Source organism: Bos indicus x Bos taurus, chromosome 5, assembly GCF_003369695.1.
Source record: "Bos indicus x Bos taurus breed Angus x Brahman F1 hybrid chromosome 5, Bos_hybrid_MaternalHap_v2.0, whole genome shotgun sequence".
Classification (NCBI taxonomy): domain Eukaryota; kingdom Metazoa; phylum Chordata; class Mammalia; order Artiodactyla; family Bovidae; genus Bos; species Bos indicus x Bos taurus.
In genome coordinates, this window is record NC_040080.1 from 44,101,065 (window position 1) to 44,124,223 (window position 23,159).

The window sequence follows — 23,159 nt, forward strand, 5'->3', positions numbered from 1 at the left end:
CCAGAACCACTCCCATCAGCTCCAGAGCCGCTCCTGGAGTACCAAGGAGAAGCGGGTCTCCCACCTACCAGATGTGGAAGAAGAGGTGGAGTCTGTAGGGCCACCTCACCTAATGGGAGGGAGGCTTTAGATCAGGGCAGGCACTTCCCACCAGCTGTATGAGCTTCCTGGGGCTTGGAACAACAGAAGCCTGTCCTCTCTCAGTCTCGGACACCAGACATCTGAGATCAAGGTGTCCCAGTGCAGTGCTCTCTCCAGAAGCTCCAGTGGAGAGTCCTTCCTGCCTCTTCCAGCTTCTGGGGTCTCCAGGCATCCCTGGGCTTGTGGGCCCCTCCCTCCCATCTTTGCCTTCACCTGGTGTCTCCTCTGTGTCTCTGTCTTGGGGAGGGAAGGAGCCTTGCTCTCATGGTCCTGCCTCAGTGGACTTGGGGATGGTGGTGCAGGTTGGGGTGCAGCAGCCCCAGGATCTGTTCTGACAGATGCTCTCTTTCTGTGGACAAGTCTCCCCTCACTCCTCTATCCTCCCTAGAGACTCAGGAGCCCCAGCATGGGGTACCTCCGGCACCAGGACCCACCCCTAGGGAATTTCTCAGAAGCAGGGACTAGGCCTGGGGGCTGAGGGGAGGAGGGAGCTGGTCTCTTTATGATGCACCAAGGGGGCTAGGATGCCTTGTACCCAGGAGAGTCTTGGACTCAGCTAACTACCACCTGGGATCTCCTGCCCCTCCCTGGTAGAGGGCCCCATGACGCTCCCCCCGACCTGCTTCTGACCCCAGCTACAGAGTCAGGGATCCAGAGACCCCCTCCTCAGCTTCTTTTTACTTGGAGGCTCCCAGAAGTCCCTGAAGCTGTTATACTCAAGGTGAGTTATGGTGAAGGATGAAGATTAAACTCAGTGAGGACAGAGGTGAGCACGGGCTCAGCAGTTGTGGCTCGTGGGCTCCAGAACACGGGCTTCTCTAGTTGTGGCACACGGGCTTAGTTGCCCCAAGGCATGTGGGATCCTACTTCCCCGACCAAGGTGGGAAACCTCATCCCCTGCCTTGGAAGGCAGGTTCTTAACCACTGGGCTATGAGGAAAGTCCCTAAACTGTCATTTTAAAAATTTCTTTCTGTTCAGCTTGAGTGACTCCCACTATGTTCTTCCAGTTCACCATCCATTCTGCTGTGTCATCTAATCTGCTACTGTTTTCTTTAAGTGCATTAGTGATTTCATTCTTCAGCTCCATTGGGTTCTTAATATCATCTCTGTTAAACTTCTGTGTTCACCCAGTCTTCTCCAAAGATCACTGAGCATCTTTATGATCAGGACTTTGAGATCCACTGGGTAGACTGTCATCTCCACTTCACTTAGGTCTTATTTTATCTTGTTCCATTGTTTGGAAGACATTTCTTTGTTGCCTCATCTTGCCTAGATCTCTGTGCTTTTTTGAATGTTATGTAGGTTGCTTATGCCTCCGTTATGGAGAAGTGGCCTCATACAGGAGACACTCTATGGGACCCAACAACACTCCCGTCAGGTCACCTGTAATGGAGCTGTATGGTCTATGGGAACTCTATGTGGGCAGACTATTGTGGGCACCCCAGCAGGCAGGACTTGGCCTTGGCCTGGGTGGCTACTGGGGATTGAACCCATGCCCTTCACCCTGTGGAGTTCCAACCACTGGATCACCAGCGAATTCCTCACAATACTACTTTTAAGGAAAAAACACAGGGACAAAGATACTGGGTGTATGTGCTGAAGAAGTCTGGGGCGGCAGACAGCAGGGGTACATAGGGATGAAATAACAACAGACCTCAAACCCTCAAAACAAGATCACAGCAAAGTTCACATACGGTCAGGCATCAGGTATCACTGTGAACCTTGATTTTTGGACAAATGGATATATGGATGAGTAAGGGGGCACTTTGGAGAAGAAACAAAATAGCATAGAAATCAGCTACTTCCAGAGACTCAAGTCAATTGATTCCTTGTCTTCTCCTTCAATCCAGGACATTAAAAATGATCTACTAGTACCCTTCCTCTTTAACTTGGAGTCTACATGTAACTTCTCCCTTCAGTCTCTTTGATCCATAATTTCACTCCTCAGTACCTACAGAAATATTTACTCATGTACAAAAACACATCTAAAGGTACTCATTCACTCTGCACTTTAAATAGTGAAAAAATGGAAATGCCCTAATATTTACCAATATGGGAATGGAAAAAATATAGTATATCTATTTATGGAGTAAATGTAACAATTCAAAAGAATGTTTTCCATTTACATACAGACTTGGAAACTTTCCTAAGACACTATTATGAGAAAAAACAATGAGCAGAATAATGTTTCCAGTAGAATTAATGATGTAAAAATTATTCATATCTGTGAATATGCATGCCAATGCCCAGAATAAGGCCTAGAGGGATCAATACATTTTACTATTCTGAATAGGGTCCCCCTAAAATTCCCACCCACCTGGAACCTCAGAATGATGAAATAAGCCATGTGAAGGTGAGGTCATGCTACACTGGGATGGCCCCTAACCCATGGCTGGTGTCCTCGACTAACACACGTAGGGAAGACAGCGCGTGAAGATGGAGGTGGAGGCCAGAGGGACTCAGGTCCACGCAGGGGATGAGAGCAGGGCTGGCACGACCAGGCGCCAGAAGAAAGGCAGGACAGACTCTCCTTCACAGCCTCCTGGAGAAACCAACCTTGTGACACCTTGATTTCAGACTCCAGCCTCCAGACTGCAAGAAAGAAACACAGCTTCTGTGGCTTTCAGCCAAGTGCTTTATGATAGCTTGTGACGGTAGAGATAAGAATATACACACACCTGCTTAGCAACGGTTAGCACTGAGGAAGAGGATCTGTCCATGACGACATTGTTTGGCTATTATACAGTGAGAATTTACTCTCACATGGCTAAATTCTTGCCAATAGAAAGAATAAATCACCCTCATTTCAGGTTGGAGGTTTCAGCTCTGCCACTTACAAAATATGAAATCTCGAACAAGTCGTTAAACACGTGAATGACTGAGTCACTTCCTTTGTTGGTGGGGGGTGTCCACACACTTCTTCCCAGGTTGGTGCAGGGTTTCCCTTCCCTGGACACCCCACGATTCACATTCTTCCTCTGACACGGCTCCAGGGACTGTGCACATCTGCCCACCCATGCTGCCAACCTGTCTCTAACCCATGTCACCCGCAAATCCATTTTACTGCAAAACCACTAAGTGTTCCTTTCCTTTTTGAACACTTTCCAAAAAAAAAAAAAAAAAATCCTCATTACTTATTAAGCTAGACCCAAACTTCTGAGCCTGGATCAAGATCAACGTGCTGAGCCCCACCTCCCTTCCCTCCGGGTGTGTGGAGGGTCCTTGAACCCTGAGCCATGCCACTGGGTGTGCTTCTCCCTGTAAACAAACTGTCCTCATTCTCAGCCCCCTTCCAGCCTTCAGGCTGCTCCTGTGGGTGCACAGCAGAAGCATTTTCATTTATTTTCCTTTGAATTCCTGTAGCACAAACCCTCAGTATCGTGTATTTTAATCAACCCCCATTAAATTAAAAAGTTCTTTTTGAGAGAAAGAATTGTATTCATTACTGTCTGGCATACCATTTCACAAAGTAGGTGATCAATACATATTTATCAAATAAACGAATAACAATTACAAAGCACTTGAGTTTCATGTAATTGATACGCATTTAAAATTTTTTCTTTTTAATTTTTGGCTGTGCAGGGTCTTTGTTGCTGCTAGAGCTTTTTCTTGTTGCGGCGAGCAGGGGTTACTATCTAGCTCTGGTGCACAGGCTTCTCATTGCAGTGGCTTCTGTTTCGGAGCACAGGCTCTAGGGCAAGTGAGCTCCGTCCTTGTGGCTCCTGGGCTCTAGAGCATAGGATCAGCAGTTGTGGTGCACAGGCTTAGTTGCTCCACAGCATGTGGGATCTTCCCAGATCAGGGATCAAACCCATGTTTCCTGCATTGGCAGGTGGATTCTTTACCACTGAGCCACTAGAGAAGCCCTGAAAGTTTTTAAAATTATAAACAGAAATGATATACAATCAGTACCTATCAGTATAGTCACATTAGCTGTAGAATATTGAAATAATTCCTGACCACAGCCCTTTGTTACCCGACTGCCTCTTGCTACCAGCACTGGCCTGGTCTCTCCTCCCCTGGGAGCACCCTGACTCTGCAGCTCCCAGCTAACAGATCACTGCCTTGTGCAGCAGGAGCAATCCAGACCATGAGTCCACCAGTGGCTCCCATTCTGACCGATCCAGACCTGTGTAGTGTCACTGCTAAATATTTTAAGAATCACCACTTATTATAAATAAAATGTAAACAGCTTGAAAATGGTGCCTCTCCTCACTGCAGAATCTCTTACAATCTGCAGAGACAGGAACAGAAAAGGAAGATGACACTCTGTAGGTCTCTGAAGGTTTAGGGAGCATCCATTAGGACTCAGTCTTCACGTAAAACAGGAGATAGGCAGTCTCCCGCCTAGAAAGAAAAAAAGTGCAAGGGCATCACTGAGACGAAACATTCAGAGTTCATTACTACATCATTACTTCTTGATAGAACACCCATCAGAAAACTTCCCGGTTTACTGGATCAGGTCTTCATCAACCTATCAGCTCAGGGCAGACAAAACTGGGGACCCGGGTAAATAACTATTAGCTAACATCTCAAGCAGGGGTTGACAAACTATGAGCCCATGAACTTAAGTAAATGTAACCGGAACAAAGCCACATATGCTCACTCATGTACCACCAGTGGCTGCTTTTGTGTTGCAGAAGCAGAACCAAGGAGCCGAGACACAGACTGTGTATCCCAGAAACTGAAACATTCACTCTCTGGCCTTTGACAGAAAAAGTCTGCCAAACCCTGATCTAAATAACGGGGGGTCACTGACAACCAAAAGATGACCAAGTGTATATCTAAGAGTGTATCTAAGGGAGATGCTTAGAAGAAAAGGAGAAGCAGCAGGTAGCAGGGGGCGGTGGGGGGGCAGGATTTCAAGCACAAATTTCACCCAATTTATCAGTTTCCAAGTGAAGACCTACTCGTGCGGCTGGGTCCACGTCCCACACCACGCTTAGTGTGCAATGTCACCTCTAACCCAGAAGCTCTGCAGAAAAAACCTGCAAAGTCTCTGCTTTATCTCTGCCAAGCTTTTTCCTCTCCAGCCTCCCCTCTATGTAGTTACTGATTTTCAACAATATATTTACTGTTATTACTGACTAAATTCAAGCCTCCATACCAGACAACAGAGAAGGACAAGAGTGATCCTTGCTTCCGAAGAGTTCATGGTTAACGTGAAAGAATGTTATGCAGGTGAACAATGACCAAGCAGCGTGGTCCTGGCTGTGAAGAGGTGAGCACATGATGGAAAACACCTGAGAGGCTCCTGCACACCTGCCTGAATGGTGCTGGGAAGGCAGTACAAGGCAGGTGGGCATGAGCAGAAGCACGGAAGCATGAAGGTGGTTTGCCTCAGGGACAAACTAGGAGAAGGGACAGCACGTGCAAAGCCAGGGATGGTGTGATTGTTTGGGAGCCTCAGACACTTTAGCACTGCTGGGTCTAAACTGCAAGAGGAGGACTTCCCTGGCAGTGCAGTGGTTAAGACTCCACCTGCCAGTGCAGGGGACACGGGTTCCATCTCTGGTCTGGGAAGGCTCCGCGTGCCATGGAGCAGCTAAGCCTGTGCACTACAACTGCTGAGTCTGCAAGCTCTGGAGCCTGTCCTCTGCAACAAAAGAAGCCACCACAGTGAGAAGCTTGCACACCTGCAACAAAGAGCCCCCGCTCACCACAACCAGAGAAAGCAATGAAGACACAGCATTGACAAAAATTTTTCTTAATTAACTTAAAAATACATATGTAATTTCAAACCTTTATCTATGAAAAAAATTTAAAAAATAAACTAGGAGAGGAGCAGTGCAGTGGATGGGGCTGAAAAACGAGGCTGAGCATATTCTCTGGGCCTCCAAAGGTGAGTGGCAGCCCTTTCCTACAGCAACAGATGCCCTGAGTGAGTTCATGGGACCCACGACCCAGCCTTCCTCACCAGCGGTAGCTGTGATTCCCATAGGTACACTGGACGTCTTCCCAGGACACCTGCAAGGACAGAGACAAACCAGGTTAAGTGGCCAGAGAGTGATGGTGCTGCCAGCTGCCCTCCCTCCCCTAGACAGACCAGTCTGACTACTCCCAGGCCTGGTCACCCAGTGACAGGTGCTCGGCACACCAAGTCCCTCAGGTGCATTGTCTACACTTGGTTATGCTGGGCCCAGATTTTGTAACTCTTTCTAGAGCTTCTTGCCTTCATAGGTTAGTCCAGAGCACAAGGTTGCAGGGCCCTGAGCTGAGAATTCCAGAAACTGGGACGCTAAGCTAAGCAGACCGTAGCAGAGCTGTGAACCAGATAGGGCTCCATGCAGTAAAGGGCTTCAAATTTCACAAAGGCCCCCCTGCCACAGAAAACAGGATCTTAGTGTGTCTGGGTCACAATGGCCTTCCAGTCCTGGCTCAGAACCCATTAGAGATGGAGAACCCACGGCAAGAGGCAGTTTGGGAGGACGCTTCTCACCCAAGAAACATTGGAGTCGTTGAAGCAGAACCATTCTCCATCTTCAGAACTCCGGATGTAGGCACAGTAGTGACCATAGTCAGCGTTCCCCACGTGGGCGATCACAGCAAAGAGCTCATAGTGCCCTCCACACTGAAGGACACAAGGATAAAGGGACCCCCATCACACCTCCTCTTCCGACCCTCTGCTTCTCAGTGCCTCTCTGCCAGGCACTGGTGCGCCCAGGGCCCCAGAAGACCATCTCTGACCACAAGATGCTCATACCTAATTACAGCACAGCTGTGAAGCGAGGTTTCACACCAGGTTTACAGATAAATCTGGGAAGCAGTCTCTACCCCAAAACAAGAAGGAATGGGCAGTTGAGAAAAGCTCCCCAGAGACAATGTGCTTAAACTACCCTGAAGGATCTGTGGAGGGCATGGTGGTGGGGGATGGGGTTGAGGGATGGGGCAGGGGTGCAGGGACCCACTGAGGCCAAGTCAGGAGTCAAAACATCCCAGCAGCGGCAGCCTTGGAAGGCTCTGTGCAGAGGAGCAGCAGCATCAGATTTGTGTTTGAGAACACCAGAGTGAAGGCATATGAAAATGGCTTGAGAGTCCAAGTGAGGCAGAGTCACAGCTGAGAGCGGAAGAAGTGGGGAGAGACTGACCACCAGCAAGAAGCACCACGAAATGACAACAAGCATTATAAACATGATAATTACTAGCTAGCTTCCAGCATTTGGCTAAGTCTTCACATACATTACTTTTTTTATCCTAAAAGTGAACTAATATTTTATTTTTCCATGATTTACATACAATATTTCCTGGGAGCTCAGCTGGTAAAGAATCTACCTGCAATGCAGGAGACCCCAGTTTCTGGGTCAGGAAGATCTCCTGGAGAAGGGAACAGCTACCCACTCCAGTATTCTTGCCAGGGTTGCAAAGAGTCAGACATGACTGAGTGACTTTCACTTTCAAATACAATATTCTTCTACATATTACATCATAAAGCACCCTCAAAGAAAAAAATTACTTTGCGTTGTGAATTAAATGTTTCTTATTCCTCCTGACCAATTAAAGAGTCATATCTAGATGCTGAGTCTATAATTTTTTTCTTTAGAAACCTAAGCTTCATATGCTGTAAGAAAAATAATGAGCATAAATATATAATTTATGTGCTACAATATTAATAGCATACTTGAATTGTTATATGATAGGTGATAGACAAATGTATATATAATGTAAAATTTGAAAAGTGATATTTCCATTAGCAACACACTCAAATATTTTATGACATACTTGCTCAAGTGAACTACTTCAAAACAAGCTTAAACATTATTATTCTGGTTCTTTGTTAGATTTGTATTATTTATTGCTTTGCTAAAAGTTACAGCTTTTTATGATTTTACAGTGCTTTTAGCAGTCTTGTGATGACAATTTTATTAACTGCAGACATACTCACACACCTATGCTGTATATAAAAAATATGCCTAAATATGTTTAGCCACTGAGAGAAAACTGTCTTCACATCTTTCATGAGAAGTGTAAGAATTAGAAGCAGGAAATACTTTGCACTTCACTTAATAATACACCTTCAGGGACTTCCCTGGTGGCACAGTGGATAAGAATCCAACTGCCAATGCAAGGGACACAGGTTCGATCCCTGGTCTGGGAAGATTCCACATGCTGCAGATCTAACCTGCGAGCCACAACTGCTGAGCCCGGCTGCTGTAATTACTGAAGCCCACGCATCTAGAGCCTGTGCTCCACAACGAGAGAAGCCACCACAATGAGAAGCCCACTCACCACAATAAAGAGTAGCCCCTGACCTCCACAACTAGAGAGAGCCAGTACAAAGCAACAAAGACCCAGTAAAGCCAAAATAAATAAAATTAAAAAAAAAAATAAGATGCTATGGGAACTTCCCTGGAGGTCCATTGTTTAAAATAATAATAATACATCTTCAGAACAAGACATTCAAGGCTCATAAGACAATATGGTACGTCTTCATATAACATGATGCATTCTGAAATGGATTTTGCATCTGATGAGAGCTAATGACTAAATAGGATTCTATGTTTAGAGATAAATGTGATTCATATGCACTATTTCATTTAATATCCACAACGAACCTGTACACAGGGTGTTGGCATCAATCCCATTTTGCAGACATGGAATCTGAGCTCAAGGAGTAGAGTAACTCACATCAGATTCAGAGCTTATCAAGAGGTGGGACCTCCACCCAAGCCTGCCTGGCTCTGAGGCGCCAGCTTTTGACTCCAGTACTGAGGAAGTGGGGGACAGATTTGTGCAAAGTCAAGGAAAAACAGTAAGTCACTCGGCAACTGATGGATACAGTGGGGAGGAGTAAGTAGGGGGCACTGCAAGGATGAACCCCAGATTCTTGGCTTGGAAATTAGGAAGATGTTGGTGCTATAAAGTTACGCATGGAACAGAGGTGTCTGGGGATGAAGACAGCGAGTTTCTCAGGACTCAGCTGGAGGTGGACACCCTGGTTTGGGGATCAAGAGTGAGACCTGGGTAGGGGACAGCGACTCGAAAGTCCTCAGTTTCAGATGATCGAAACCATAAGAATTAATGAGAAGACATTTGAACAATGGGAAGAAAAAGGAATGCGATGAAAATTAAATACCAATAAAAATGGGCAGGAAAGGACCCAGAAGCAGAGAAAGAAGCCCCAGGAGAGAGGCCTGGAGGAGACAGATTTGAAGCAGAGCAGAATCAGTAAGAGAGCATCATGGTAAGGGAAAGACCAGCATAGTCACCAGGTTTGGGGTAATTAACCCTGCTCCCTTTGGTCTCAGAAAAGCTAGATAAGAGATGATTCTCTGTGAAAAGGGAACAGTGGTGAGAGTCTTCATTTTGGGCAAGATCTCCACAAGAGTCAGGAAAATTGTACTTTTCTTTTCAATACAGTCAAATAATGTCCCTTACCTGAGACTCTGAAATGGGATTATGAAGGGGAGAGGATGAGGGTGGTACAAACTGTGAAATGAAAATATCTTCTGCCTATTAATAAACAAGGAATGTCACAGCCACCAGCGATTTCTGGCCTCCAAATGTGAATGAGGGCTCCCCAAAACTGAGGTCCAGCAGATGCTGCCACCCCACAGTGACTGCTGTGGGGGGGAGGTGATGCAAGAAGCCAGGCAAACGAGGAAACAGGATTGGCTGAGGTGCTCAGGTCGCTGAGCTGCACATGAAAGGAGTGAATCCAAGCCTAGAGGCTTGCACCCATACACAGAATGCCAAACTCCTTAGCTTCATACCTGATCTGTGATGTTCAGACTGCCTGCTCCCTCCATTGCAAACGTGTATGTAGACTGACTCCCTGGTGGCTCAGATGGTAAAGCATCTGCCTGCATTGTAGGAGACCCGGGTTTGATCCCTGGGTTACAAAGATCCCCTGGAGAAGGAAATGGCAACCCACTCCAGTACTCTTGCCTGGAAAATTCCAGGGATGGAGGAGCCTGGTAAGCTACAGTCCATGGGGTTGCAAAGAGGTGGACATGACTGAGCAACCTCACTGGTTCACTGCCCTCCTGCCTCCTTGGAGCAGTTTTCTCAGAGCTACTGAGACACTGTCTCTGGGACTCTGAGTCCTAAATATTCCCACCAAATAAAAAACTCTCTACTTTCAGGTTGTGACTGTATTTTTTAGTCGACAAAACAAAGCTTTGTCCCTAAAAGGGAGGGCTCAAATCATTCTCTGTTCTCACGTGAGGACATTACACTGGGTTTTTAATATTACTCTGGGGCAAACTCTGGATGGAACTATCAGTTTACAGGAAATACAAGGAGAGAGGAAAGCGCCAAACAAGACCACCAGCCAATTCTGGACGTACATAAAACCCTTCAAACAAATGCATCTCAAGGAAAAGAAAAGGAGAGAGAACAATAAAGAAACAGAACCTATGGAAGAAAGAAAGGCCAAGGGAGGGAGGGAGCAAACTGAGGCAAATGCAAGTGTAGACTTTATGTGGATCTAGATTCAGACACAGCAAACAACTTACAGGACAGTCAAGAGATCCACATACCAACTGGATATTAGAGGATATTACATAATCATGAGATGAAACTGGTCATGTTTGGAAAAAGTGTGCTTCTTCTTTAGAGAGACATGTGCTGTGCGCTTAGGTGCTCAGTCATGTCCAACTCTTAGAGACCTCATGGACTGTAGCCTGCCAGGCTCCTCAGTCCATGGGGATTCTCCAGGCAAGAATACTGCAGTGGGTGGCCATGCCCTCCTCCAGGGGACCTTCCTGACCCAAGGATTGAACCCAGATCTCCAGCATTGAAAGCATTTACCGTCTGAGCCACCAAGGAAGCCCTAGAGAGACATAATGAAATACTGGCAAATGACATGCATGGCATCTGAGATTTGCTTCAAAATAACCCAGTAGAGGTTTGGAGAAGGAAGAGGATGGGGTGCAAATAAAGAAAGACTGGTTGTGAGTCTGCACAACTGTTTAGGCTGTTGGTAGATAGGGAGACATTATATGTCTCACATGTCTTTTCAAGGTAAAAGAATTTTAAGATACTTCATTAGGTAGGCTGTGCAAGTGGAAATAAGGAAACTAGAAGGAAAGAACAGAATCCTATGCCCCAAACAGGGAAGGAAACCCTATTATAATAGGAGCCACTCAAACACATGGTCAGGCCTCAGTTTTTCAAAAAAAAAACACAAACCCATAGTTCTAGAGCATGGATAGTAAAGAGCTCAGGGGAACAAAACAGACAGTCCAAAAACTGACCCATGTATATATGGCAATAAATGTAGGATTTTAAACCTATGGAGAAAAGATATTTATGTCACTTTTCTCAGAATCTCCCGACAACTTACTAGCTCGAGACAACTGGATTCAACTTTACTCTAAATCAATTTGGCCCCAAGTGCTGGCTCCTTTCTTATCCCCAAGGCAAGTGTAATCTGTCGGGAGAAGGAAGCAAGGCTGGTGCTGCTTAGCACCCAGGATGTGGGTCACCTGTGGCACACCCTATGTAAAAGGAAGGTTCTGAAGTATGGTTTCTTCTGTCAGTACTGGGAGATAGCTGTCCAGTCATTAGAAATAAAGTCTTCTGAGTCTTAACAGAAATGCAGCTGCCAACAGCAACGCTGGTGGGAATGTGAAGCTAACAGCCCCATGGCTGTTATTCGAGAAGAGTCTAAACTCCTTATTGAAAGATCAGTGTTTCTTAAATGTGTGACTATGTTTCCACGAATCACACTAAGCGTTTGTGAGTGTTCCTCCCTGTGAGTCCTGAGCTCGGCCACAGAGGAGAGGATGACGCCCCAAACCCAAAATGCATCTCTGGTGTGTGTGATGCTGGGCAGCTCAGGGGAAGGAGACAGACAAAGGATGTGGTGTCTGATGGGGTGGGGAGGGAGACAGACAAAAGACATGGGCTCTGATGAGGCCAGGGTGTGTGTGTGGGGGGTGTGTATATGTGTGTGTGTGCGTGTTTGTGTGTAAGGAGCACGAGGGCCCTCACCTGCTCCTCAGCACTGCAGGGCTCTCCCTTTGTCTCAAGGAGCTTGGTTAGATCCAGATTCTGGGGGAAATACAATGAGTGGCAGACTTTTTCTGCCCGCAGGTTTCTGATGGAGAATCTCATGAGGTGGATGGTCAGTGTCTGGGGCAGATGGGTCAGTGTCAAGACCTGGAAAAAACACAGTCACCGTGGAGATGAGTCCCAGGCACTTCAAACAGGTCAATTCCAAGAAGCACCAGGGCCAACAGGATGTTCTTCCTCCCCAAAAAGAAGGGAGTGAAACAGCACCCCTCCTTGGAATCTGCTGGGTCTCCCACAGAAGGCTTGAGCAGCCCAGGGTTCCACAGGTGTCTGTAGGGGACTGTGGAGTCTGCTCCCTGAGCCCAGGCGAGGGTGGGCCTGAGTGTGGCTCTTGTGCCCTCCCCACCCCTACAGTGATGGGGCCCCAGGAGCGCATCCACAGCTCTGGGCATCAGAAGCCCCCAGGATCCTGGACCCAGCCTGGCGGATTCCCTCCCTCAGCATGCCCCCTCCCCAAGGGCCCGCACCCCCCACCCCACAGTCCAGGGAAGCCTCTGATCAGCAGCGAGTACCTGCTTCCAGAGAGTCTTCCTGCCACAGCTCTCACAGAAGCACTTGTCTTTGCTGGACAGCTCCTGGGGCTGGAAGAAACAGTGGAGAGCATCCTCCTGCCCCAGAGAGCAGGGAAAGCCAGGGTTACTCCACCTGGGGTCACCCTTTTCCCCACAGACAAGGGTTCTCCTCAGGTTCCCCTAACATCAGCCCGCGTGGTACACGTGCCAGGATCTCAGAGAGGATCTACTTGTTGAGGAGCAGGAAGGACAAGGGGAGCGGGAGGAGAGACTTATTTTTCCTGCAAATCAAAGGAGAACTAAGCAGACCCATGCTTAGGAAATGGAAATCAGTTTTTGAAAGCCAAGGGTGCATTAAAGAAGCAAGGGAGCGCTGACAACATTGGGCTGCAGGGAATAGCAAACTCCCCAGGAGGAACCTCACCAGCGTTTTCAGGGGCTTCCAGTGCATATCAAAGACAGACAGGGGGAGGGCCAGCATGCTGCTGTTTCTGCTCATCTCCGAGGTACATTCAAGACAGACAAAGGACTCCTTCAACCGGATGGTGTAGAGGGCTTGCAGCCTTGCCACCTGCAACGTGGGGCGGGGGGTAGGAGGAAGAGGGGCAAAGAGAGCCCGAGTGAACAGGTCAGCCACGTCCAGAGCTGGAGACACCACACAGAGCTCCAGAAATAGCGGCTGCCCCTGCCCCTGCTCACTAAGGTGCAGAGAAGTCACAGCGGCCACACTGCACGACTGTGGTGAGCATTCTACACGTTTCCTCTTGGTTTCCATGTGCACAAGGACAGCATCCTCCCTTTCTGAGCTCTCTGTTCTAGGACTTACCAAGTCCACGTCTGTGATCTGGTTCTTGATCAGGTTCCAGACTGTGAGGTAGAGCTGGGCAGCATCATGCTGGACAAACACTGGCCAAAGAGAAAAGCAACTCCCAGGGAGGGCCCATGATGCGGGTCATGCCCTCCTGCCCCAGCTGCCAGACTCAGAATTCATACCTGTTAACACCATTTCCTTCATACCTGTTAACACCATTTCCTTTGTGATACTTATCACAATTTGTACTCAGTGTTTGGGGGTTTTATTTTGTTTTGGCCTGTCTCTTCTCTCAATTGTCAGCTCCATGGAGGCAAAGACTCTGTCAGTCTAATTCCCTTACCAACTCAATAACCAGCACATAATCAGTGAGCATTACTTATTAGATCTTCCACCTAGGGATCGAACCCGGGTTCTCCTCCATTGCAGGCAGATTCTTTACCATCTGAGTCACCCAGAAAGCCCAGATGAATGGTTAATCAATCCAAATTCCAAGCTAATAATCCCAAAACAGGGATTAACAGGCTAGTAGCAGGTTGAACTGATGCTGTCTCCAGAGAATTACTTTCAGCAGGCTGCCTTCCCCAGAGCCAACACAGAACATGAAGAGGGTCAAGTCACTTTGCCAGGCAGAGACGTCCTGCCTCATCTGCCCATTCCAGAACCAGGAGTCCCAATTCATCTGAGAAATACCGGGGCCCTGCCCAACCTATAATTTCCTTCACTCCTGCTACATGCAGGTACTGCACAAGCCTGTTCCCAGGAAACCTACATTCTAGCAGAAGGTGAGTATCCATGTATGGACTCACAATTTAGAGAAGACTTCCCCAGGCATACAAACTGTTAGGAAAACTAGAGAAACATGAGCTATACCTGGGGCAGCAGAGAGAGGGTCTCTCTAAACCCACTCCTCCACACAAGCAACAAAACCAAGAGTTTACAAAAATCTTAGGAATTCAGGAAAAACTGCAGAGCAGGGACTGCGGCTTCCTCAACTTGGCTGGTTCCCACACACTCTTCAATGCTCTGCAGAAGGCTTGAAAACGAGAAGCCTTGCAGTTGCCACAGGCGACAGGCTGGGGCTGGACTGGGCACCTAGGAAAGCCCCTGGCCAGGAGCATTCCCACGATCTGACCTGTTTGCAGCAGCTCCAGGGAAAAGCCCATTTAAAGGAGGTTGCTGTTATTTAACCTGACTCAAAGCTGAAAGCCTGTAATATTCCCAGGGTGTCTGTGGAAAATGCTCAGCGACAATATACAACTCAGTTACCTAAGGCAACCATGCCAGCCGAGGCAAGAAAAGCCTGGCCAGAAACTCAAAGTAAAGATCTTACAGTAAAAACAACAGCAAGAAGAGACCCCACTGTGGGGGTTTCTGATGTTCAGTGTTGTCACATTATCTAAAATGTCTAGTTTCTAACAAAAAATTCCAAGACACACAAGGAAACAGGAAAATATGGTGCACACACAGGAAGAAGAGCAATCACTAGAAACTCACTGAGATGCCCCAGATGTACTAGACAAAGACTTCAGATTAGTTTATTACTGTATGTTCAAAGAACTAAAGCATCCAAAAACCCAAAATAACTAAAGAATGAAAACAATGTCTCACCAAATAAAAAGTATCAATAGAGAAAAGAAACACGTAAAAGACCAAATCGAAATTCCTGACTAGAAGAGTAGAAGGACAGAAGTGCTCACCAGAAGTAGTCAAGAGCAGATCTGAGTTGGCAAAGGAATCATCAAACCTGAAAATAGGTCAACGGAGGTTATCCAGTCTGAGGAATGAAAGGAAAAATGAATGATGAAAAATGAACAGAGCATCCCGGGTTCACTGATGAATTCAACCAAACATTTATGGGAGGAATTCTTCCAATTCCCCAAAATCTCCTAAGATAGAAGCAGAGGGAATACTTCCCAACTCATTCTATAAGATCACCTTCGCCCTAATACCAAGCCAGACAAAAACATTCCAATAAAAGAAAACTATAGATCAATATCTCACATGAACACAGATTCAAAATCTGTAAGATAATATTAGCAAATAGAATCCAAACAATGTAAAAAGAATTATACACCACAACCAAGACTTATCCCAGGCATGCAAGACTAGTTCAACTGGAAATCAATTTATGAACCTATGACATCAACAGGCTCTAAAGAATATTCACATGAGTACATTAATAGATACAGAAAGTCATCTGCCAAAATCCAAAACCCATTCATGATAAAAACTCTCAGCCAACTAAGAACGGACAGAACCGTCCTAAGATTGATAAGGAACATCTTCAAAAAACCTACAGCTAATATCACATTTAATCGTGAGAAACTAGCAGCGTTTCTTCCAAGATCAGGAAAATAAACAAGAAAGTTCCCTCTCACCACTCCTTTTCAATGTTGTATTGGAAGCCCTAGCTAATTAGATAAGAAAAGGAAATAAAGGGTATACTGACTGGAAAGGAAGATTTCAGAATGTCCTTCTTTGCAGATGACATGATCATTCACATAGAAAATGCAAAATAACCAAAAACTGCTGGAACTAATAAGTGATTATGGTTAGACTGCAGGCTACAAGGCAAATATATAGAAGTCAATCACTTTCTTATATATCAGCAATGAACAAGTGAGATTTTAAATTTAAAACACAATATAATTTATATTAGAGCACATAAAATGAAATGCTTAGATATAAATCTCACCAAATATGTACAAGATCGATATGAGAAAAGCTACAAACACTGATGAATAAAATCAAAAGACCTACCTAATGGAGAGATATTCCATGTTCATGGATACAAAGACTAAAAATTGTCAACATGCCAGTTCTTCCTCCTAACCTGATCTCTAGACTCAATGCAACTCCATCAAAGTTAAAAAAATAAAATAAAATAAAATAATTTTTAAAAAAAGATACCAGAAAGTTATTTCATGAATATTGATAAACTTATTCCAAAGTTTACCTGAAGAAGCAGAAGACTCAGAATAGCCAACATAGTACTGAAGGAAAAAATCAAATAAAATCAGACGACTAATATCAAACTACAGAGCCTCAGTTATCAAGACAAAGTGGTATTACAAAAGAATAGAAAAATAGAAAGAGCCCAAAATACATCAAAATAAACAATGTCAAAAGATTGAAAGGTCTTGGGAAAGACTGAAGACAGGAGGAAAAGGGAAAGACAGAGGATAAGATGGTTGGATGGCATCATCGACTTGATGGACGTGAGCTTAAGCAAGCTCCGAGGGTTGGTTATGGATAGGGAAGCCTGGCATGCTGCAGTCCATGGGGTCACAGAGAGTCAGATGTGACTGAACGACTGAATTGACTGAAACAATTGTCCACTGCTCTTTCACGATGGAAACCAGCGTTTTCACCAAATGTTGCTCAAATACCTGAACATTCACATGAAAAAAACCAATCTGGACACAGACCTTATATCCTAAAAAAGAAGAAAATGAACAAAATAGATAACAGACCTAAATTTAAAATGCAAAACTGTAAATAAAACTCCTTAAGACAATATAAGACTAAATCTACATGGCCTTGGGTTTGGTGATTATTTTTTAGATATGACAGCAAGGTATAATCAATAAAATAAAGAACTGATAAGCTGGACTTCATTAAAATTAACAATTTCTGCTCTGTCAGGAGCATGAGAAAGCAAACTACAGATTGACAGAAAATATTTACAAAAGAGATATTTTAAGAAGATACAAAATATACAAAAAAACTCTTCAAACTCAACACTAAGAAAACAAACAACCTAATTGGAAGGGCTGATGCTGAAGCTGAAGCTCCAATAATGGAGCCACCTGATGCAAAGAGCTGACTCATTGGAAAAGACCCTGATGCTGGGAAAGATTGAGAGGAGGAGGAGAAGGGGGCCACAGAGGATGAGATGGTTGGATGGCATCATCAACTCAATGGACATGAGTTTGAGCAAACTCTGGGAGATACTGAAGGACAGGGAAGCCTGGTATGCTACACTCCATGGGGTCTCAAAAGAATCAGATATGACTGAGTGACTGAATAACAACGAAAAAGGAACCTGAGCAGTCTCCAGTGTGAATCGGAGAGAGGACAGAAATATGTGAGGGAGATTAAGAGGCACAAACTTCCAGTTGCAAAATAAGTGAAGCACAGGTATTAAATGTACAGTGTGGGGAACCGAGTTAATAGTTATGTAATATCTTTGCATGGTAACCAATGGTAATTAGACCTATGGTGTTCATTTTGAAATGTGTAGAAATACTTAATCACTGTGTTGTGTAACAGAAAAAAATGAGAATATTGAGAGACAAATGAAAATAAAAACACAACATACCAAAATTTATGGGCTGCAGTGAAAGCAAAGCTGGAGGAAAAATTCAGACTACAAATGCTTATGTTAAAAAAACAAGAAAGATCTCAAATCCACGACCTAACTTACAATGCATGGAAACAACCTACACTTTGATGGAGTCCCAGAAGATGAGAACGGAAAGGGTAGAAAACTTATCTCAAGAAACAGTGGCTGGGACATCCCAAATCCGGGGAGACATTCAGACATTGAAGTTCAGGAAGCTTGTTGGTTCCCAAACATATTCCTCTCAACTAACTGTTCTCTAAGAAACATCATAATACTGTCAAAAGTCAGAGACAGGAACTCCTGATGGTGCAGTGGATAGGACTCAGGTTCAATCGCTGGTCTGGGAAGATCTCACAAGTCACAGAGCAACTAAGCCCATGGGCTACAGCATTGAGCCTGTGCGACAGAGCCTGGGAGCTGCAGTTGCCGAGCCCACGTGCCCCAGAGCCAGTGCTCCGCAACAAGAGAAGCCACCACAATGAGAAGCCCACACGCTGCAAGGAAAAGTAGCCTCCACTCCCCCAAACTAGAAAAAAGGCCCACGCAAAGCAACAAAGACCCAGAGCAACCAAAAATAATTTTTTTTTAATCAAAGAGATCTTAAAAGCCATATGAGAAAAGAAGCCTATCACCCCAAGGGAACCCGCTTCATAAGGTATCAGTACATTCTCAGCACAAACCTTACAGACCATGAGAAAGTAGGAAGGTATATACAAAGGGATGAAAGGAGAAACTGCTGATAAACAGAACGTTATCCGGGAACGCTGTCCTTCAGAAATGAAGGAGAGACACAGGCTTTCCCAGACAGAGAAAAGCTAAGAGATCATCACCACCAGGCCTGCCTCACAAGGATGGCTGAGAGGAGTTTGCCAGGCTGAAGTGAGAGGATGCTCACTGGAATAAGGAAAGAAACTAGACCAACTGAGCAAGAGAGGAGTACCTTCAACACGTGGCGCTGAAACAACTGGATACCACGTACAAAAGAACGAAGCTGGACCCCTACCTCACACCATTCACAAAATTTAACTCTAAGAGAAACACAGGTCTAGATCTAAAAGCTAGATGTGGGAAACCTGGAAGAAGACAAAGGAGGATGGTAAGCAATTATTAACAGGTAGAGGATTTCTTTGGGGAGATGATAAAAATTTGCTAAATTTAGACTGTGATGATAATTCCACAGCTTTGTGAAATCCTAAAAACCTCTGAATTGTATACTTTTAAATGACTAAATTTATAGTATGTGATGTATATTTCATTTGAGTCTGTTTAAAAAAAAAAAAAACTAAGCTATTTAAGAGTTTCCTTTCGTAGAACATGGTTTCTCCTTACGAATCCTGTATTCTATTTCTTTAGGATGCTTTACCTGCAGCTGAACCAGCTTTGAGGAGACTCCTAGGCTGACTTACTCCACTGAGAGGCAGGAAAAGAGTGAGTACGAAAGTAAAACATGAATAACGAAATAAATGCTGTCCCTGCGAGATGAGGGTTGTTTAAGGTATTTCAGATACACACACAGGCGTCCAACACAAGGAGGGTTTCCTTCCTGTGCACTCAAGGGCCATGAGGCCCCTCATTTCCTCCACTCTCCTCTCTTCTGCTCCCTCCCCCTCACCCCTCCAAGAGCTCCCCTTCCCCTCAGAGCACCAGGCCAGGAGCCAGAGCAGGAGGACCGTCTTACTCGGAATGTTGTACTTCTGCAGACAGTAGGCCAGCTCCGTGGGCTGCACCGCCTTCTTCCGGCTGTCCTGCATCTTCTCCAGCAGCAAGAGCAGCTGGAAGGGGACACTCCTCCTCTGCTCCTCAGCTCCGCCTGGCACCGTTATCCTGCCGGGTGAGAAGAGCCACAAACCTCCCTGTCCCCACTGTTCTCAACACCAGGGCCACACTAGAGTCACCTGGGAGAACTTTCAAAAATCTCCATGTCCGGGCCACTCCGCAGATGGACCACATCAGGATTTCTGGGGGCGGGGCGCATTTATCAAAATTTTTATTTCCCGGATGACTAAAATGTACAGACAAGGCTGAGGACGGCCATGTCAGCAAATCAGCTATAGAGCATCCTCTCGAGACGGGGCACCCTCTCCCCACCCTGCACGAGAATCACACCAAGATGAAGGGCAAGAGCAGTAGGTCCTCGGTCCTCAGCACACACCCAGCCTGAAGTCCTTCAAAGGGAAACAGCAAGTAAGGTCTAGTCCTGGGAAGGACACGGGAAGGAACGTCAGTGTATTCTGGCAATGATTTAATTACAGGCAACCTCCCGTGTCCATGAAACGGGAAAAGGAGAAAGCTCAAGGCAGAAAAGAATGAGCGATAAGGTGTATTATGTGAATATGCACACATTGGCATGGTGTTCCACTCAGTCACTGCTGGCTGAGCCTCAACACTTCTTGGCAGAACCCACTGAAAAGAAGGGTTTTCACAGTGTGTGTACTGTGTGTATATATACTCTGTGTGTGTATGTGTGTGTGTGTGTGTGTGTGTGTGTGCTGTTTGAGAAAAGTCAACAGACTCATGGACCCGCCTACTGATACTACCCCAACTTCCTTTTAACCAAATCAGTGGTTCTCAGTCTGGCTGCATTTTAGAATCATCTGGGGAGTTTTCTGGAAAGTACCCATCTTGGGCCCCACCCTAGAAACCCATGCAGATCCCAAGTGAAACCAAATATCTGGAGTGGGATCAGCATTTCACATTTTTTTAAACTTCCTAGATGATTACAATGTATAGTTCAGATTGTACAAAACAAGATCTCTTCTCTGGCAGCTTTTGAAAGAAGACTTCTCAAAGTCCAAATAACTGAATAACAGAATAAACAAAAACAAAAAACAATACACACATTTATCTGCCTTAACAATGGTCTTACCTCTTCAGTATCTTGGCAAATCCCACATTTCTAACAAGCACCTGGATCAGGGAGTTAAGACAGCATGTCTGTCCAATGTTGTGTAAACCGACCGGGCCTGCAAGGAGCAGAGGGAAGACACTGAGAGAAAGGCCCTCCATGGAACTCAACAAACACCAAACATTCTTCTCGGCCCTCATGAGGACGTGAAATCCTACAAAGGACTCCCAGGGGCACAAAGAATTCACTAAGGAGGTTGCAAACAAATTGGAAACGAAAGAGAAACACCAGCCTCTGAAAAGTGAAACAGCAGCCAAAGTCTCCACCGTCCAGGAAAGAGACACGCCACAACGAGGGGCATCATTCGCTGTCAAACTGGTAACAGTGCAGCAGTAAGAGCAGAGGAAGAGAAGACTACAGACAGCATCTGGGGGAGCTCGGAGCCCTGCCCGGCAGCTGCCCCACAGCGCTGGGCCACAGTGGGCATCCACGGGGTCAGGGCCAAGAACACCCTCCCAGACAACCTATTCCAGACCCTGGTGCAAACACCCTACCCAGGCCCTACCACACGGTGGGAGGAAATCAAGAGAAAGCTTGGGGGACCCACCTCATCTGAACTTACTTCAAGAGGCTGCAAGCTACCGGGAACTTCCGTGGATGTGGGAAAACCAAGAGAGCATTTCTCTGACCCACTAACCACCAACCTCCCCTCTCCCACCCACCCTGTGCTCAGCAGGCCCTACAAGGTGTGTCATTTAAGAGGAAGGGAGTCCACTTTCTCAGAGTTCCTGGGGAAAGGGCTCTGGTATACATGCTAGGGCAACAAGAACCAGGAATCTGGTCCAGCAGGGCCACAGATGTCCACTCCCCACTCAGCAGAAGCCCCAGGTGTGCGGGATTAAAGTGGTCCCCATTTTTCCCAACAAGCCTATGTGCTCAGGAGCTCAACAGTCCCCACTGCACAGCTGCCAAAGTGGAGGCACAAGAGAGCAGGCCTCATGGACCACACGGCTCCACGGCTTCAGGGTCCAGTGGACAAGCAAAGCGTTTCTATGCAGACAAAAGAGCAGAAGCGGGGTCTTGGCTGGTGGGCTTGGGCTTCCTCTGCCTCGTCCTTCTCAATGGGCTCTGCAGAGAAACGTGCAGACAGCCAGGACCGGCAGGGGTCCCGGCACGTACCCATCAGTGGTTGCTCCAAGGTCCCTGGACTGACAGCTGCTGCAGGCGTCTTCAGGACAGCTAGACCTCACTTCCCAGAAGAGCGCTCATGAGCTGGCCTTGGGAGGCCCTCTGTGAAGAGGAAGAACATCTGTGTGACCAGTTTTGACTTCTAACAGTCAGTCTTAGAGGGTCAGTGTCTGGGGAGACCAGCCACAAAGCTATAGGGCGAAAATCGACAACTCGGCGAGCACCATCCCTGTGGTCCCTCATCCCCACTGTCTCCTCATCAGGACCCATGGCCACAACCTCTCCCCCTACCTCCGGGCTCTCTATTCAGGCAAACGGCTCCACATTCACCAAGGGTCCAGGCCATACACCTGGGTCTCCCTGTTGCTCAATCCCAGGCCCAAACCATCGCTGGAGGCCATCAGTGCCACTGCCCGAAGGCTGTCTGCATGCTGGACCGGAGGAAGCCTGTCCTGGTTCCTCAGCGGGGAAGCCAGGGTGCTGTTGACGCCCCACGGGTGCGGTACAAGGACCATCCGGATACCTGGCTCATTGTACCCTGATGTGGGAACAGCTATATTGCCTGTGGTGGGAGGTGGCGACACCCAGACTCTGGAAGGGCAGAAGCCCTTCCCCAGGCCGACAGGTGTTGGTGGTCAACAGCCCCCCACTGAGGCCCCCGAGGAATTCATCCCAGTGAAGACAGCTGGCCCAGTCCCTCTCCAGGGGTTGGACAATGAGGGGCATGACGGCCTTACCACCTGCCTGAAGGTGTGATAGCTCTGAAGGGTCACCCAGTCCCGAGTTCCCCTTAGGATCAGCTGAGGCTTCTGTTGCAGAGTCTGGCAGTTCGAGTCCCCTCTTTGCCCAGCCTGCTGTGTTCACTTCTCCCTGCCCCCCGCCCTGGTGTCTTCCCAAGGGTGCTCCCCAGCACACCTCTCCCACGATCATCTCAGCTGGGATGACACCATCAACGGAGGAGCAAGTCAATAGCAGGTCCTCAGTCTATTGAGTTTTCTTAGACAACACACACACACACACACACACACACAGTATATACTCTTCTTCTCAACAGGCTCCACCAAGAAATGCCGACACTCAGCCAGCACTGACTGGTAAATGTCCTTGAGAACCCAAACACCACGCCCATGTGTGCACAGTCACATAATAAACTTTATCACACATTCTTTTCTGCCCTGGGCTTTCTCCTTTTCCCCTTCTGTGGTCACGGGTCACTGACAGAGGCCTGTAATTTTGTTGCTATATCAGCACACAAGAAAATTTGTAAAGTGCTTAAAATGACTTGGGAAAATTCTTGT

The 23,159-nt window shown here is 46.6% G+C and overlaps 1 protein-coding gene across 3 annotated transcripts in view; it reads right to left on the reverse strand.

The window, feature by feature from the left end:
- Window positions 1-2,324: 2,324 nt before the first annotated feature.
- Window positions 2,325-23,159, reverse strand: part of LOC113892624 (ubl carboxyl-terminal hydrolase 18-like) — a 31,610-nt gene continuing 10,775 nt past the window's right edge. For all 3 annotated transcript variants that reach the window (XM_027541704.1, XM_027541705.1, XM_027541707.1), the window contains exons 2-11: window positions 21,853-21,963; window positions 20,695-20,791; window positions 19,507-19,652; window positions 13,496-13,575; window positions 13,094-13,240; window positions 12,670-12,765; window positions 12,077-12,244; window positions 6,582-6,713; window positions 6,060-6,109; window positions 2,325-4,489 (exon numbers count right to left, since the gene is read on the reverse strand). In XM_027541704.1, the coding sequence (XP_027397505.1) occupies window positions 4,444-4,489; window positions 6,060-6,109; window positions 6,582-6,713; window positions 12,077-12,244; window positions 12,670-12,765; window positions 13,094-13,240; window positions 13,496-13,575; window positions 19,507-19,652; window positions 20,695-20,791; window positions 21,853-21,856 (966 nt within the window). In that variant the 5' untranslated portion in view covers window positions 21,857-21,963 and the 3' untranslated portion in view covers window positions 2,325-4,443. The remainder of the gene's footprint in view (window positions 4,490-6,059; window positions 6,110-6,581; window positions 6,714-12,076; window positions 12,245-12,669; window positions 12,766-13,093; window positions 13,241-13,495; window positions 13,576-19,506; window positions 19,653-20,694; window positions 20,792-21,852; window positions 21,964-23,159) is intronic.